Raw genomic sequence first — 18,349 nt, forward strand, 5'->3', positions numbered from 1 at the left:
GACTTTTGGATGAAATAACCAGAAAGACTTCAAGAGCTATGATGGTTAGATGTAAGCAGAAGTGGACAACAAAGAAGGATAATGAGCAGAGAAAGGGCTATGTGCCAGGCAGAAGTAAAATGCTGGCTGAGAACAGAATTTTCACCCCAGTGTAGGTCCCAGTGGATTAGGGATGTGAAAATGGGAATGACCAGATCCCCAGGAAACAAAACATTCAATCTGTAGGACAAAGCTCTAAGAGACATGGAGGCTCTACCGGAGGTGCTGAAATGCCAATGGGCAGAGCAGAAGGGCTCCCTGGCTAGTGCAGGATTTCAGAAACCATCAGAAAAGACAAAATTGCACCTTCTCACCAGACATTTCATTTTTCTGCCTTTACAGTTTCTCTTCAATGTGCTAGTGAAGCACTATTAAATATTATTAATAAAAGAGCAAAGAGAAAATCAGCTCAGTTCTTGTGCTGGCCTGGTTAAACAGGGAAAATCACCAGTTCACCAAAGCACAGCTCTACTCAATGTAAAACACTCAAGTTACTGTTGGTTCTAAATATGCTTACTCTCCAGTTAAATAGCACCACCATAATCAGGAGAAAGCTTTCTCTGCTCTTCTAAGCTCTTCAGGTCCCTAACAGCTGTAAGAGAAGGTTCATATTGGTTAAATGCTGCTTTTCCAGTTTCAATAAGATAAGGCAATACTCTGTGGGATCACCATTACTCCAAACTTAATATAATATCTGCTGCTAGATAAACAACTGCAGGACACTAATACACTACTTCAGACCATCACATCAGTCATTTACCATGTTTTCTTTGGCTGATTTATCCCCGTTTCTTTTGTCTAACAGCAGACAGTCATATTTCAAACACAATTTTGTTTTCTTTGCCTCAGAAGCTTCCATTATGTGGACTAAAAATGATGAGTTTATCTAATGAGATTAGAGTCTTTTAAGCATTTTCATGCTAGTCAATCCTTATGATAGGATGCTTAATTTGGAGAATCTTGCTGAACAAAAGCAAAGCACTTCAAGAGACCAGCAACATACAGTGTAGGAAGCACTGATGCTGTAACAGAGCCACTTCTACCACTGTGACTGTGACTGACATGCATTCTTCTGTAGTACTGTTTATTTATACAGGAAGTATATATTTATATATCCTTATAAAATATGTATACACGCTGTGCACACCATTTTAACTTTCCCACTTCTAGGAATTCTTCGTGTATCTTAGGTTGGTAAGTGCGTAACTGCTGAGAACAGTACACACACTTGGAACCCCCCCATCTCATAGAGGCAGAGGAATCATCCAGCTCATTCCTGTGGCTTGAGCTGTGGAGAATATCAAATGCACGAACATGTATTTTCTTCCCCAAAAAATATACACTCTGCTATTGACTTTTATATTTGGGTGAGGTACAAGGGTTGGTGTCACAGACACTAAGCTTTTCATAAAGTAAGCTACAATGAAAGAATGAATGCTTTTATTCTTCTTTTAAATTTCAACCACTATGAATTTCACTCTTCTGTTTGAAGACCAATATGACTACAAAATGGATTTTAAACCAGATAAAAACATAAAAATCTCAGTTCTTCATTGCCAGACCACTGTTAAAAATTGCTATTTAACACCTTGTCTGGACTGATCAGAGAGACTGGCAATAACCTAAAATTGCTATGGTGCAGCAGGACAGAGAGTCAGAATGTACTGCCAAGGCTAGACACTCCCTTGTGTCAACCTAGACAATTCACTTAGCCCATCATTTTCAGAAAGTGGATGATTCAGTTTTATAAACTCATGTACAGGTCTCACCACAGAATGCCTGGGACAACTGCAAGTCTCGATGTTCAGCTGCTTTAAAACCACACTTTACATAATTTGTGTTGAACACCCAAAGATAAAAGGTTTTAAATAAATAAATGACATTTTCAGAATACATGCTTTTGACCATCATTTGAATCTAAATACAAGAAAATAAAAAGTAATTTAACATGTAAGAGAAACCAAGGACTTTTTCAAGGTCATTTGGCATAAAGGCAGAAATGACACAGATTTGCTCAATAAGAATGTAAGACTTCATATGGAGTAGAAGGTATTTTGCTTTGTGTTTGGATCAGAGGTTTTTCCCTATTTTCAAGTCAACTTTGAGGCAGACTTTTGAACAATGGACTTTAGATGGGAAGTGTAAATGGGGCATAAAAATCAGAAAGAGAAGCTGGCTATTGGGATTTAAAAGGAGGAGAGCAGGGTTGGCTGTCAGAAGTCTCCACTTCTAATCCTAGTACAGCCCCTGCCTTGCTGGGCAGCCACTTCCTCCTGCTGTATTGCTTCTTGAACATCTTTAAAGTGGTTTTGCTTAGTGTTCGCAGTTTAGAGCACTTTAGTGTCTGTACCGCACTGAATCACAAAAATGCTGTATAAAGAGCTATTATTTTTACTGTCAGCACAGTTGCTATCCTATACACACCAAAGGAGACCTTTTCGCCTAAAACAGTCTTTTTTCTGTGCATGTCTGAAGTTCAGTTAAAAAGCAAAAAATCATCTCTCCTAAATTACACAGCACATTAATTAGCTGTGCTGCAGTACATAAGTACATAACTGTGTGCAGACATGGATAAGGGAAAATAAATGGGAAACAATTTGCAGCAAATGTAGTTAGTAAAGCAGCCATTCTCAGAGCAGTTAATTCCTGGAGGACATGAGTTTCAACTGCATGATGCACTTGAAAATACCTGGGTAATGGTCCTTCACTTTTAACACTGGGTCATTTGCTCATCCATTCCAAGGTCTAACTTCAACGCAATTCCCACAGAAGATAATCAAAGTATTTTTGGATGGGGGGAAGGGAGAAGTGACCCTCAAGACTCATTTAAACCAGAGACTTTTTGAATTCATGTTCACAAGGCTTTACAGGTATGCATATATACTGATCAATTCTACACACACATATACATGTGTATGCTTCATCAACACTGTTTGCAATCTGGAGTTTGTCAAAACCTATCTAGTGCATCACTATTCAAACAAATAGTAATCAAGTTTCAAAGCTGCACAGATGGATAGTTGCCAACTTCCCTGTTCCTCCAGAGTGTAAAATAATGCTTCTGTTTTATACCTGCTGTAAACAAACTGTGTTCAAAGCACTGAATCCTCAATGCAAGCCTCCTTCATTCCAGCAGCACTCTGCTGTTGGGGACCTACATACATTTTGTGGGGCACAGAAACAAGGAGGTGGGGGCAGAAAGCACAGCTGAAGCGTATTAAGCATTATAAAAAAAGAGACTACTCAGTTTAAATTGCAGAGCTAGCAGTGGTGATAAGACTACTGCTTTGCAAGTGAACAACAAATATGCCTTCTCTGAGCTAGTTCTTGTGCCATTCTTTGGTGGATAGAAGTGCTTTTCTTGGCTTCCAACCACACATGAACTACAGCAGATTGGGTCAGGTCCAAGCTGTGCCCATACAATGCATTACTGTGGAAAAACAAGTGCTGGATTCAGTTTTCAGAACAGGTTACTTTCATCAGCACACTAAAATGCTCACGAATCAATCACCATCAATCTCACCTGGTTATTCTACTCACTAACCTGACGCAGGTACTGAACTAGCGCTGGAGCTCCTCTAATCCTCTCCACCTCTATTTTACCTTCTGTGTTAAAACTGGAGAAAAGAGGCAAAGAGGGAAAAAGAATAATAAAACCACAGAAAAACAGATGCTTAAAAGGCATGACCAACAAAATTCCTCATGAGCAACACAGAAACCACAGGCATCTTTGGTTCCTGCTTGTGCTCAAGGGTTTCTGCCACTGTGTGTCTGTGCTGGTTGGTGTCAGTCTCATCCCCATCCCAACCCATCCCAAATCTGAACCCCAGCTTCCCAGAGGGTGCTTCAATCCCTTGCCCTTGGCAGAAGGTCAGAGCCTGAATGTCTATGACAAATGAAATGGGATGATCACCGGTGGGATGCTCATTTTTAACTTTATTTGTGCAATCTATATTAAATAGCAATTGGATACATGGTGTCAGTTCCAATATGTGAAACAATGGCAGAGAAAATAAATAAATAAATGTTATATTGTTTCCATGCCCACTGGGGCATGGGGAAGAGGCAATGCATACAAAAACAATGAAGGTTTTAGCTGCAATTGGAAAAAAATTACAGCACAAAAAAATATTTAAATCCTGGAACTGACTGCCCCTCCAAATGATGACCTACCAACACGTACAGACTTTGAAGAACAGATTAGACAAACAGTTATCAAAAGGGGTAAATACAACTTATCTTGCATGATCTATATGCCCCATAGAGGATTTTTAACCTATGGTTATTCTATTCCAATGCTATAAATCATATTATGCCAGTATCTATCATATCTTCTGAACACATCTCTGAAGCAACAGTATTTAAGCTACCCGTGTAGTAAGTGAGCAATTACTTGGCATAGCTGATGATACAGGAAATATGGCAATATACCAGAAATAAAATATGCAGTCATGCATATCCTAAGCGATAGAGTTTGGGCATATTTTTTAAACAGAACATGGTATGAGTTTAAGATTGTTAAAATCTGTTCAAATATTTTCCATTAAAACAACATAAATTCTCTCTATCAACAAGGCAAGGCTCTGCAGCAACGACAGCAAATCCATTTTGCCATCAAGATAAACTCTAGCATAAAGAATTTACTCTATGCACATATACACAGATGTGTTCCAAGGGAAGTCTTCATCAATTATCACCTAGATTTCTGTAAAGTCTTTTATCGATTCCATAACCTTCCTCTGCAAGTTGAATACTGCAGATGATGATCACACCTTGCTTTCACTGAAATCAACTAAGGAGGCTGCACAGCAGCAGAGTCCCTTTGCTTCAGCAGAGCAAGAGCAGCCCACTTAGTGTACACCGTGGCACTGCTCACTTCCATCTCCAGCCCGTCTTCCACAGGTAGCTGCCCTACTGAGTTACAATGAACAACATTTCCCAATAGCCCAAAAATGACCTAATTTTGTGTGCTGGGAGGAAGCAAGGTACCCTTAAGCCCATAAAACATAATTTCCATAACAGATACCCACTCACATTTGTGCAGAACTGGCAGACTGGCAGGCTCCTGTCATTGTCTAGAGATAATTGTGTGTGTTTTGTCTCAAGTATAGTGTGAATAAACCCACTTCATTAGACTTAGCAATATATACTGACAAAACTGGTTTAGGAACAGAGGAAATTAGCCATGTGTTCATAATGGTTGTTCTCCAGGCTTTTGGCTGTCTATCCTTCACTTGGCTTGTGGGGCTTGGTTTGGGATTTTGTGTTTGGCATCTTTTAGTTTGTTGGGTTTTTTTATATTTGTTGTGTTTGTTTGTAGTTCGAAAGATAAGCTTCTTCAAAGTCAAGTGTTTTCTTTAGGTTGTACTGTTTACAGAAATGGAAAACAATTTGTCCCTCACTGCTTACATAAAGAAAATAATGTGCATGTTGTTTGTGGCCTCACCACAGAAGTTACTCAGCAAATTTTAATTATCCTGTTGGTGATTTAATGTTGTGTAAAAACATATCCTAGCATGTATACACATCTGCCCTTGCTTATTAAAATCTGTTAATTTTGGCTAGCTCACAGACATGAAGATACTTCCTACCAACCAAAGCAGATTTTGAACTTTTGTCTGTTGTTCGCTGCTTTCTCCCAAATAAAAAATGAGTGTAATCATATATCAAATGTTAATTATTTCATGAAAATAGTAGCAAAAAAATTACGACTGGGTTCATGTATGTAGTCAGCCAGATTTGCTTTTTTCCCAGCTACTTCCTTCTCTCCGTGAGCTTGCACAGCTCTCAGAAGCCTTCCTTCACAATGTGGTGGGGCAGGGGAAGGTTGCTTGGATATTTTTCCAGGCACACAAATACAGTTAGTGCAAAATATGGGAACTATGTAATTCCTTAATAAGCATAATACAACATATTCCATACACAGTTTATAGAATACATCAGAGAAGCATAAGATGATTTGAGGTGTATCTTTTGTAGTGGAAGAAAAATTTTTTTCCTCACTGGAACTGAAGGGAATGCTTTAGAAGACTGACCATGAAAAATGTCAAGTATTTTAAAGAAGGTGAGGTTTGGAGAGTCAGTGATGGTCTTAAGGGATTGCTAGAGAAGAGGCATATCCACGGATGGAAGCTGGGCAGAGCAAGCGGGAGGAGGAGAATACACAGCGAAAGGTGGGAGGCTGCAGAGCACAGTGAGCCAGATCTTACAAAGCAGGAGGGCACTCTAGGCCAGATGCTTTCTGAACTCCCATGATATCAAGGGATGCATTTAGCTCAGACAAACTTTTATTTTACAAAGTAGGTAAGAAAGGCAGAAACACAGAGAATGGCTAAGTATTTGCCCCCAGTATAGGAATGAACTGAAGGACAGCTTGTTCTCAGTTTTGAAATACAACTGAAGATTTTATCTTCCATATTTCCTGTTTCTGATACATTTGTAGCAAGTAAGCAAGCCATCCTTCTAAGACCACTGAGAGGCAAGTAACAAGGGTCAACAGTACTTTAAAAGGTACTAATGACTAATGAACTGCAGCCCTGATGTAAGGGCTGTATTTTACTGGGTAAATATAGTAAAAACTACCTAGGAGCCAGTCTCCTGAGCTGTACCCAGGCAGCCCCTCCATCTTGTGGGGGGGGGGCGGTGCTGAAATGAGGTGAACTCATTTCCCTGGTGAAATGAGGCCAACATCTCCAAATGCTCTGGAGGCTAAGCTACAACCATGACTGAAGGGCAGCAGCTGCTGAGACCTCAATCCTTGTCCCATGGAAGGAATCCAAGACGGATGGGTAGCAGTGGTAGGTAGGACATCTACTGAGTCGTCATGGTTTCTTTCACAGCAACTGTATTTTTCCCAGGCTCTCAAATCCAACTCCTCACTGCAGAAATGTTGTCTCCCATATTCCTCTGCTATAATAATGACAGGCAAACTCAATTAACAGTGTGAGCAGTTTGGATGTCTGCACAACAAGTTGCCAAAAAAAAAAATCCCAAGAGGGAAAAAACCCAACTAAAGATAACTAAGAACATTTGTTGCATAATGTAATTCAAAGCTTCTATCTGTAGGACCAATAAAAGACATGTTTATTATGTCTTAAATCAAGATGTGAAAGCTTGGTTTTGAACTGCTTTAATGTTAATGATTTATTATACATGCAATACGTATCTAGTTCGGTAAGACCTATACTACACATTCAATGCAGATTTTCTCTTCAAGCTTCTTACTGAGATCAGAACACAATAAAATGACAAAACTGTGCATTCCCCTGCAAATAATTTATTCAGAGATTAGCAAGAGAGTAATGTATCTTCCTTTGTAATACCCCGTATTTCTGTCAACATCATCATCAAATATACACCACAAAATACAGTAAGTGTAACCACAAGCCTTTTTATGGAACATATTTTAAAGGGCTTTCACCATTGATTAGGTATTTACTACTGCTGTTATTATTCCTGTGATCTAAAAGTACTCTAGATACTCTAGGTACTTGAAGCAGAAACATTAATTCAGAAAGATTAAATATCAGGAAGAACATTTCTCTAGATACTAGAGACGAGCACAAATACGTCACCAAACAAATGCTTACCCAAACAAATGCTTACCCCTAATTAAAAAAAAAAAATATATATATATATGTGTGTGTGTGTGTATACACATCCATAAACATATTATTTAATAGGTACTCTGCACTTACTGTGGGAACTACTCAGCTGTAACCTTGGAGCCAAGGGCCCAGTGAACCCCATAAAAACAACCGCCATTATATAAGATAAATTAAGCAGCACTGAGAAGCAACATAAACATTCCCCATACTAATAGCCTTTCTATTAGAGAGAAAAGAACAGATCATTTAATCCAAGAGGGCACTGACAACAGTCCATGACTTCAGCATGCAGTCGTGACGAGTTAAGCTAGAAAAGAGCAGCCAAAACATTCTTTGTAAAGTGTCAGCACAGGCTTATAAGGAAGTGACATCAAACCTTTTTTTCACAGACACTTTTCATTACAAAGAAAACTCAAAATAAGCCCAGCACACCCTATTCATCATCTTCTCCCTCCTCATCCAGCCAAGTGAGGAATCTCCTCACACCAAGCCATCAGGTGACAGCACAATATGTGGCACTGTGTGTGTGTATAGGAAAGTACTAAGTGCCTTTTTTAACACCTTATGTCACTGCCTGCCTTCAAGGGATGAACGAATTGGACATACACAACTAAAAAGACACAGAATGGGATGAAAAATGTCCTTCACATACAAGATTCAGACTACAAAGTATTTAACAGAGATTTTCCTGGGGAAAGCATTATCTAACCACATGTTCTACACCTCATTATAAAACTGATGATAATGACAGTATATCTGCTACTCATGGAAATATCACCCTCTGTTCTTCCTCAAACAAACAGCCATGACATTAAGTTTTGGGTAACAAACCAAATCAAATTAGGAGCAGCAGTTACAACAACTTATAAGAATAATTTACTAAAAGCATCAACTCCTTTTACCATCTGGAATATTGCCATTACTATAAAAAAATACATATGTCAACAGAGCAGCAGCCTCAGCTCAGTATGCTGGTGTTGATGCTGCAGAGGACAACTCTTTCCATAGGATAACACAGCTCAGTTGTCCAGCCATTTCTGGGCTTCTGGTAGGCCCCCTGGAGAGAAGGAAGGACAACACTCAGATACCTAAATTTTAGTATAATGTATAATTAAGGAAACTCTGCTACGGTATTTTAGCAATTTTATTCTATATTTTTCCCCTCAGTTCCCCAAGGAGGCTATCACACAGGCAGCCACTAAGAGAGAATGTTTTATCCCAAAATGAGAACAAATGAATGTTTCTAGACATTGGTTTTAAGCAGAGTGTAAAAATAAATTTGCTTGGTAATGTGAAATATTTTTAGCAAAATTTCTAATCTAATTTCATTTTACTCATTTTATGGAAGAGCAAAGAAGCAAAGTACTTTGGGATGAACTTTCTCTGCTGGGACAACTAGTAGCAGAAGATCATATTCTAAGCACAGTTTCCCCCAGTCCTCTGAAGATGCTACTACCTCTGTTCTGGTCACTGGGTACCAAGCACAGATGGGCTGAGGTCACAGTATCAGATCACCTGCAGGAATTCTTAAGGCAGAATTTAAAATAAGAGACACATGCAAAATTGCAAAGCTGTTTATGTATTGATCTTGATTATCATACTTGAAGAACGGAAACTATTTTTAATTGTTGGCTCGAGAAAACTGTGATCAGGTTAAACTTTTGCAAGCTTCCAAAGAGCAGCTGTTTATCCAGGTATGGAGCTAGGCTTTCCACAGGTAGTACAGGTGTGGTGCAATATCATGTTACTGAGTGCTGCTTCAGTTACAAGATCAGACTGTATCTGTTTTGAAAGACTAACAGCTGATCAAAACTTGTAGAGGCTTTATGCAGACCTTGTGTATCTAGCATCACTTCTGTTTCACCATGTTCTCAAAATGATTGGGGATTTGAGAGGAAAGAGCTATAGACTATATTAAACTATGCAGATTAGTAAAACCACAAGAAAATAGGGTTCTGCTTCAAATAAAAACAGCCCTTTAAAAAAACTAATTTACACACATATCCTAATTTAGATACTGATACTTTTAAGTGATTAAGTGCTCCCTTCTTTGACAACACCCTTATTGTCACAAAACCTGAAGTCATAATAGGCAAAACAGGTATCTGATGTGTATAAATAATCATATAAGTATTTCTTATAGTTATTAATAAAAGACATGAATAAGAGTCATAGGAGTTTCACTGTAGTGTATTTGTCTTAGGGATATAAACAAAATATTTATAACTCCTCATACACACAATGCAAGCATATTACTATAAATGGAGAAAAACAACACTTTCTATCTCCTTTTTTCAAAATGTGTAAAATGAATGCTTTCATGCATATGATGCTAATTGAGTTTAGACAAAAACTTCTAAATATATTTTACAAATAACTGTCAGTGATATGACTTCTCTCAGAAAGAGAGGCTTTGTGTTTTTGACGACCTCAGTGATACAACATCAAATACCACTAAAGAAACTAGAATATTTTAATTTTACAGCATTTAAATAAAATTATAGCTAGGAACATAGCTGTGATGTGTGTAATCTGCGTAACCATATATACAGTAGGCCATTCTTGCACGTTTTTCACAGATACACAAGTTACAAACCATGTACTCATTGACTTTTTTCTTTTTCTCAGCACAGATGGCATTTCAAGAGGAATTTTTTTGTGCCACAGCTAACACAAACCACAAAGAAATTACTCTTATTGAATATTGCCTGCTGTTGAGGAGTGTTTTGAAATTACACTCCATTTTTTAAGGGAACTGAAGAGCTGAGAACAAGCCGTGCATTCACATCAATGGCTAACACAGAGAGCAGCAGTGCTGACTGAATGCAGCTCTTCACGAACCAGCGCCTAACAGTCGCTGCAGATTAGGGACACATTTTTCCTCTGTGCCACTTTTGAGGAATTCATTGAAATTTGCTTCGTAATGAGATCACTGTCTGTTGGCAACTTCCATCACACAGATAAAATTATGTAGCCTTTTGTACTGGTACCAGTGGAAGAAGATTTTTAAGAGACGTATGTATACTTCAACAGATGAAGACTGTTGCAGTACTTTGAATACAGGATTTTCTAGAGAAATGGGAAACTTATTTATTTATATATATATATATATATATATATATATATATATATATATATATGCATAAGCAAAGCCTTCATCTGAAAATAATGATTACCTAAAATAATACAGACTCCAATGTCAGGCTGTAGAACAACTTAGCTTTATTACACTTAATTGTACCATCAAATTTTCACACATTGTGTTTTTCACTGGGTAGCAAGTGAATTGAAAAAAATGGAAACTAACACTGGCCAAAAATCCAGATGGCCAAAGTCACCAGCTGGTGTTAAAATTCCCTCTTCGAACATTAATAATATGGAACCTGGGAACAATGAACTCAGAAATGTTGACCAGGTGCTACAGAAGGTCCCACGAAAGAGAGAGTCACTTTTCCAAGAGAAGTAAGCTTCAGCTGTATCCTTGTTAGGTCTATCCCTGTTAAATCACATCCTGCTCTCATAGAATCAGTTATGGTAAACCAGGCTCAAAACCCACAATCACACATAGTTGCCATTATGCCCCATTGTGTGAGAATCATTATCAAATATGAAACATTACAAGTAAAGAACAGCAAGAGCATGTTTCTTTATTCAGGAGATTAATATTCCTTCTGCTTTAAACATTACTGGAAAAAAATACCTCAAGAGAAATGTTAACTAATCCAAAATCTGTGCTTTAACAAGAAAATTATGCTGGTAAAATCCTGTTGGATAGGCCATCCAGCACATCCAAGACAAGTGATGAAAATAAATTGTACTGGTCAGATACCTGGTTCCTCTTACAAGCTGCAACTGATTGAACATGATGGTCATGGGGACATCAGTCACACAGCCAAGTATGAAATATCTTGCAAGTGTCAAATCTGCGCACAGCATAGCACAAAGGAGAGAAATGGGAGAACTGACAATGGTCCACTAAAAAATAAAGATACATTATGCACAATTTCGGAGCAAATTTTTCTACAGCTGGGAATGCTACAACTCTTTTAATAAACAATCCTATTCAGCATATTCCTGTGGCACTCTGGCAGTGGGGACTTCTGAACAGTAATGCCTGAGCCCATACCATCAGCTAGGAAATACAAACTTATTTATAACAAGCTTAACCCCCACAGTGGTCAGCCACACCTAAAATGGGAACAGCCCTACTCTGCTCCCCAGCATGTTTGAGACTTGATGCATCTCACCACTTGAAAGGTGAGTTTCCAGCAGTTTGCAAGCTGTCAGGAATGCTGTCATCTGTCTCAACATCATGAGAAGCTGGTTCAGCTATCATGGCAGCAAACACTACGCACACCTAGGCAACTAACCTGAAGATGGCCTTCCAGATGTGCAAGGTGACTAATGGAGTTGTGGTTTGGCTCTGCGGAAACTACATGCAAAGTTTTTATTAGCAATTTAATCTACCATTTTCAAAGAAGTTTCTGTTACACTGCTTTTGCATACTGCAGGCAAATGAAAGGCATCCAGAGCTCAAAAGATACCTACAGTCCTTCTAGAATGCAAAGGAAATGTAACACTAGAAAACAGCATCAAGAAATACATACGTTTTTACTTCAAAATACGCTCACAGACCCTTTCTCTGATTGCTCTTTGGATAAGACTTTTTTCTATCATCAGTTTGATCCTAGAAGGCACCACACCATTTTGTAGCAGACCATGACAAACAGTGTACTACCATCAATATTAAATATAATCAAGCTTTACTGACTGTTTGGGTAAAATTCAATCAAGCTGCACACGTATTTAACTAAATAAGTGTAGTAAACAAAGCAACAATTTATTACTTCAATAATTCACTGCTGTATATGTTTGGAGAAGCTGCTTTTAAATGCATGGTATTGCCAACTATCAGATTTTTTACAGAAGCTCTGAAATACAGGAATGACACTGGGAATAGTTTTTGTTATATAAAAACAACTGTTATCAAAGTTTCTAAGTAGCACGAGTACAGGAAATGAAACTTAAGAAAAAGGAGCACTCAACCTACAGGATTGTGAAAAAATAGGAGAAAGTATCACACCTCCATGAAAAGCTATTGGACTAGCAGGGAAATTTAGAGGGTTCAGAAGCTCACAGTAGCTCCAAAGCACAGCCTGATTTCTTAGCCTTTTGTTTTCACTCAATTAAGCTGAAAATCCTCAGCAGCCAACAAATAGTTGATGCTCTCTGAGGCTGCCCCATCAGTCCCCTCAGCAAAAATTGTGAGAGATACAGGAAAGAACTCCCCCAAGAAAACTGAGGACTAGTCTAAAACAGATGGAGAAAAATAATAGAAGACAATTTCTGAATAAATACCACCTCTGGATAAACAGAAAAGCACAACTTAATCAGCAGGTTCTTCCCTCTACAATCAGATTGGGAAGTCCTTCCAGTGAGGTTATCATAGTTAAGCAGATACTGCTTTTGATCTTGAAGTCAGGCTCCTGGAGAGTTTTGGCTACAAAAATATGCAAATGTTTCCATTGGAATGCATGGTGCATAATCAATCATGCCCAGCAGGCCCTACAGATCAACAACACACTCTAATCAGAAGGCTGCCCAGAGCTATGTTCCTGGAGAGGCCAAGCAAGAAAATCATTTAGGGATGAAAATACATCACCATCTGTACTATTTCTTTATAATGATGGTCAGGAAACATTGCTGAAATTCATTTTGCCCCAGCTTTCTGTAGCTATTCCACAAAGACCTAAAGAGACAATGTTGGAGAGAATTCCTAGAGATATTTCATTTACTTTATTTCAATTATTTAATATATTTTTCCATTAAATTATAAACTAATTAGTAGATAAAATATAGGTACAGGAATAAAAATTAATTTCACAGTAATAGAACAGCTTTTTTAATATAAAAACATCAGAAGATAGCAAAATCCAATATATTATTATCATGGCAAATGTCACTGCTTAACAGCAGTGAAACCTAAGAGCATAGCAGCTAGGGTTTATTGCACAATAACTATTTTAACACTATAAGGAAATGTTTAAGCAGCTGATGTTTAGCTGTGGCTTGTCCTTTAGCAGCACAAACTATGTAGAAAAAGATAGGTAGTTAGAAAATTTATCTTTTGTTGTTTTTTTCAGAGACAACAGAGTACAGGAGGGCTGGGGAAAACGAGGATGATGTATCAAGAGGATAATACAAATTTCACAATATTTTGAGGTCATCTAGCAGAAGACTAACAAAAGAAAATCTGTTGATTTTTACAAATGCACCTACCCATCAGAGGGGTAGAAGTGATGCATGCCTAGTGCCTTCTAGAACACCTGAAAGGACCTCCTCTGACACTACTGCATTTAAGTTCTGAAGGGCTTCCAGCTACCATTGGTAAAAACACTTCAGTCTAAAAAGGCCTTTAACATCACCACCAATTTCAGACATTTATTCTCACATGTTACTAAAGAGACTTCATCCCCTGCTCTCCACCACCCACCCTTCTATCGTTGTTCTTCCAAGAGACAGAAGCCATTCCCTATGTACCTGGCCTGCACTGGGTCTCTCCTCACATCCTCACACCCACTGTATCAGCAGTCCAGGCTCTTTCATGTCTTTATTATTGACATGCTTTGGAACTATGTATCCATGATGGTAAGTATCTGAAGAAAATACAAATGAGCAAGAAGGTCCTATTAATTTCCACACCTCTCTGCCTACTGGGAACATAATCTCTGATTAGATTTGACTTCTACAGACATAGCTGTCTGAAATACTGGCAAACCTGGGCTTGCTTCTGCCCACCAGACAAGGTGGGCAGCGATACCACTCTCTTTTTACAAAAGGGCCTTTCACTACTTAGATCCATGGATCTGGCTGTGTTTGACTGCTGCTGCTTGAACTGGAGATCAACTGAAAGTGTGTTTTTTCTCTCTTCTACAGATAACATCTCAGTTCTCAGAGATAACTGCAGTTCAAAGCCAGACCACTTTTTCCAAGACTGCAGTTCTTTATGCATCAAACTGACAATAAATTCAATATTTAAAGGAAAAAATAAAGAATTCAAGTTTCCTCATTATATCAAATAATTCATTTGCTCAAGCTGAACAGTTTCATTTATGCTTATCTGCATTTCTGCATTTCAGAAGAAGGAACACAGTTTAGCTCAGATAAATTATGTTCAAAATGACCAACTGAAGAAATCTGAAAAGGGAAAGAATTAATGCTGTTAACTGTCATTTGATTTCTTGCGTTCCAAAAATAAAAGTCATTATGAAAAAGTCATGATCTCCTCCTGTCTTAATCCAAAAGACACTTCCAGTACAGGACATAACATAGAGAGAAACGTCTGTAGTATTTTCACAAGATGAAATAAAAATGTAAACAATGAACGTAAAAATTCTGCTTCCAATGAAATATTTATTTTACTATAATTTCCATGCACCTGACTACCAGGCACACAAAACTCTAGGAGTCAGTTAAGATATTTTAACATTTCTAAAATTTCAGCATCTATAAGCAATAATGAAAGCCCTGAAGCTGAATACCTCCAAGAAACATTATGCTGGTGTTTTGCTGAACTGTTAGTTATTTTAGATACAGTGCCTCACAAAGAATTCCATTCTTATTCACTGAGATCCTTAAAACAGCTAAGAAGGGATGGCTTTATTTCATTTTGTGGAAAAAGAGACGTAAATTTATCCAACTCTTAACAGTTCTTTTGGAAACACTTTTTCAGAGCTCTTTTGGTCATACTCATATGCCCCTGCTAATAATGAATCCAAAGTTTTGATTTCAAAACCACTTAAATATTGTAATGCCTCAAAATCACTTAAATATTGTAATGGGTTTAGTGGGTTACTGGAGAATGTAATGTTATCTTTCACTTCAGCGTCTGAAGTGAAATGGGTTCCACTCAGTTCCACTAAGGTTTTAAAACAAAATAAATAACAAGCTTCACTTTCACTTATTACTACATATGCCCTCTTTACAAAATAGAAAATTTGAGGTTTTTTTTGTAAAGTGGGTATATGTAGCAATAAGAAATGAAGACCATATTAAATCCCTTATTTGTCCCACATAATTGTAAACATTATCTGATCAATTCAAGATGACCTTCCACAGCTGGGTATAACAAATCTGCAAAGGCAGGTGAATTTTCTCATCTTAAGAAAGGACAGTCAACCCAATGAGTCCTGCCAGGAGGCAAAGGAACGAGGAATTCACCTCTGAAGAACATACAGCTCTCTCAGCACAATCCTAGACAGAAGATGGAAGGGGCCTAGAAAGAGGCAAGAAATGCATAGAGTCTTCTTGGAGAACATGACTTAAGAGATGAAACTGTGCTGCCATGGAAGAGAGACTGGGTTAATTACAACATTCAATTATAACAGCAAATATTTAGGAAGATCTCCAAGCAAAGATCTCCAAGTTTAAGTGTTCTTCCTGTCAGCTGCGGACAAATGGCCCAATAATTCACCTCAGCTTCAAAGTAAAACTTGAGCTTGACTGGAAAAATGTAGCAAGAATGACCAAAATGTTTATTATGCTATTGAACATAAATTCCAGGTTTCTTTCCTACTTCATTCTTTAATTCTGCTAATGCCAGAGCTCAACCTGCATGTCTGAAAACACACAACAACATAGCACAGTAATTTTTATGCTCCTAATAAAATACATGCAGATGGAAAGAACAACTTTAGAAGACACCTTTGTAAGTGAACTTATTTCCTATCATCTTAAGTATCCTGTGCTCACAACTAGTGTCACAATTAGCCTTAAGAAGGCAATAAAGATGTTTATTCATCCTCTTTTCCAGCTCATTGGGGAAAAAATATCCATCCCTCCAAGGAAGGATGATCTTGTAGCTATAGAAAATGGGGGCTCAACTACTACTTCAAGTAGATTATCTGCATGAAGTCACACAAAAATGCACTTAAACCCTGTACCTTAGCAGCCTCAGTAGTTAAATGGAAATGCTAACATATGGTTTGAGCAGAAGGTTAGACTAGGTGACTTCCTGAGGTCCCTCCTGACCCACATGTTCTTGTGATCCTATTTGCTTTGAGACATAGAGGATGAATGAGAAGGGCACTCAGACATTACAAGGTTGATTACTAGTGAAAATCCCATATAAGTATCCTAACATTTCAAGGATGCAATATATAGCTTTTTACTATATATATATGGGGGGAAAATCCTGTAAAAATGCTCATAGACACAGTGCAAGTGACATCTATGACAGCCAGAGGAAAAAAAAAACATCAAGTCATCTTGTTCTGATGATATGGTAGAACCTGCTGGCTATGTTTGTTTTCAGAACAACAAACTGAAAAACTAAAAATCTGTTTTGACTACATTTTTTTTAAGTAGCATCATAAACTTGAAAGGCCTTCTATTGAATTACGTGCAAGTAAATTTACCAGGCAGATTAAGCAGAAATCTTTACAGACAAACTGATGCTAACATGAACAAGAAAAAGAAAAAGCACTTGTCATCTTGCAACACAGAATACCCAATGAGTATAAAGTGTCTGCAAGTATGACAGTAAAAAATTTGAAAAATAAATTGCTAGCAGGTAAGATGATTCTGTGTCTAATTTAGAAGACACAGGGGTGTCTTCTCAGGGTGAAGCTGAGTCAACAATCTCTTCCTCTTAAGACACATCCTCTTCTCCAAGTACCTCAGCTGCAGCACATTTTAAAAGCAAAAACAATGCAAAAGCAATAGCAAGTCCTACTCTGCAGATGCTCTTATTTTCTGCTACTGGTGTTTTTAATTTCCTAGCAGATCCCTGAAATAGGAAGGTTGTGATTGGCTTTGGAGTGCCTGGGCACAAACACTAGTCTTAGCAGTTCATAGTGCTGTTTACCAAACTTGTATCTAATGTCCCATTAAAATCTAATGTCCCATTTAAAAAATGGCAGGGAAAAAAAAGGAATAAAGCTTAAAACAAAACACAACAAAAAAATAAAACTCACCTTGCTGGAGGCACATCAATATTTGAAGAAACAACCTTGCGCTTCTGTTCCAGAAGACAAACAGAACGAGTGTTTTCTTTTTCATACTCATGAGCTCTGTTAAGTTTTTTGGTCTCTGCTGTTTTTAAATCTTCCTCCTTTGTGGTGAACAGGAGAAACTGTTGGTCTGGCAGTTTTCGACTGATGTCACTTTTTACATCCTCCTGTTGAAATGCATGGAAGGTCATTTCACGCTTGATGTTGGCTGCCTGAAAAATGGAAAGCAATTATTAAATTTTCCTTTAATTTGCCTAAAATGGGAAACAACCCACTACCTACAGGCATTTGCTTCTAATTAGTTATTTGAATTAGTGAATACCATTTCTTTGTCCTTCATAAATTCTGAAACTGCCATTAATTTCTCAAAAATGTTGAAGACTAGCCAGGAAAATAAGCAATTTTTGTCCATTTGATAAAGCTATCAACCTCTTTGTGTTAAATCAAAAAGGTATTTGAATTAGAATGTCAGAAACCAGATTATAAACAACATATCTTTAATGTACACACATCTGTGCTACATAGCTATGCAAAAGAAATCCTAGCTGCCTTCCTCCTAAAATTGCAGGAAAAAAGTCAGAATTTTTCCAGATTAAACATAACCAAAAAATTAAAGCACTTCCTACAGCCACATACTGGATTGTTTAAAAGCTGGATTTGTAAATGAGGGTTTTTCCAGGAGCATAAAAATAA

The 18,349-nt window shown here is 37.7% G+C and overlaps 1 protein-coding gene across 3 annotated transcripts in view; it reads right to left on the reverse strand.

Moving 5' to 3' along the window:
* ZNF704 (zinc finger protein 704) overlaps positions 1–18,349 on the reverse strand; it is a 101,656-nt gene that overhangs the window by 64,651 nt on the left and 18,656 nt on the right. For all 3 annotated transcript variants that reach the window (XM_053934993.1, XM_053934975.1, XM_053934985.1), the window contains exon 2: positions 17,621–17,868. In XM_053934993.1, the coding sequence (XP_053790968.1) occupies positions 17,621–17,868 (248 nt within the window). The remainder of the gene's footprint in view (positions 1–17,620; positions 17,869–18,349) is intronic.

Source organism: Vidua chalybeata, chromosome 1 (genome assembly GCF_026979565.1).
Source record: "Vidua chalybeata isolate OUT-0048 chromosome 1, bVidCha1 merged haplotype, whole genome shotgun sequence".
Taxonomy (NCBI): Eukaryota; Metazoa; Chordata; class Aves; order Passeriformes; family Viduidae; genus Vidua; species Vidua chalybeata.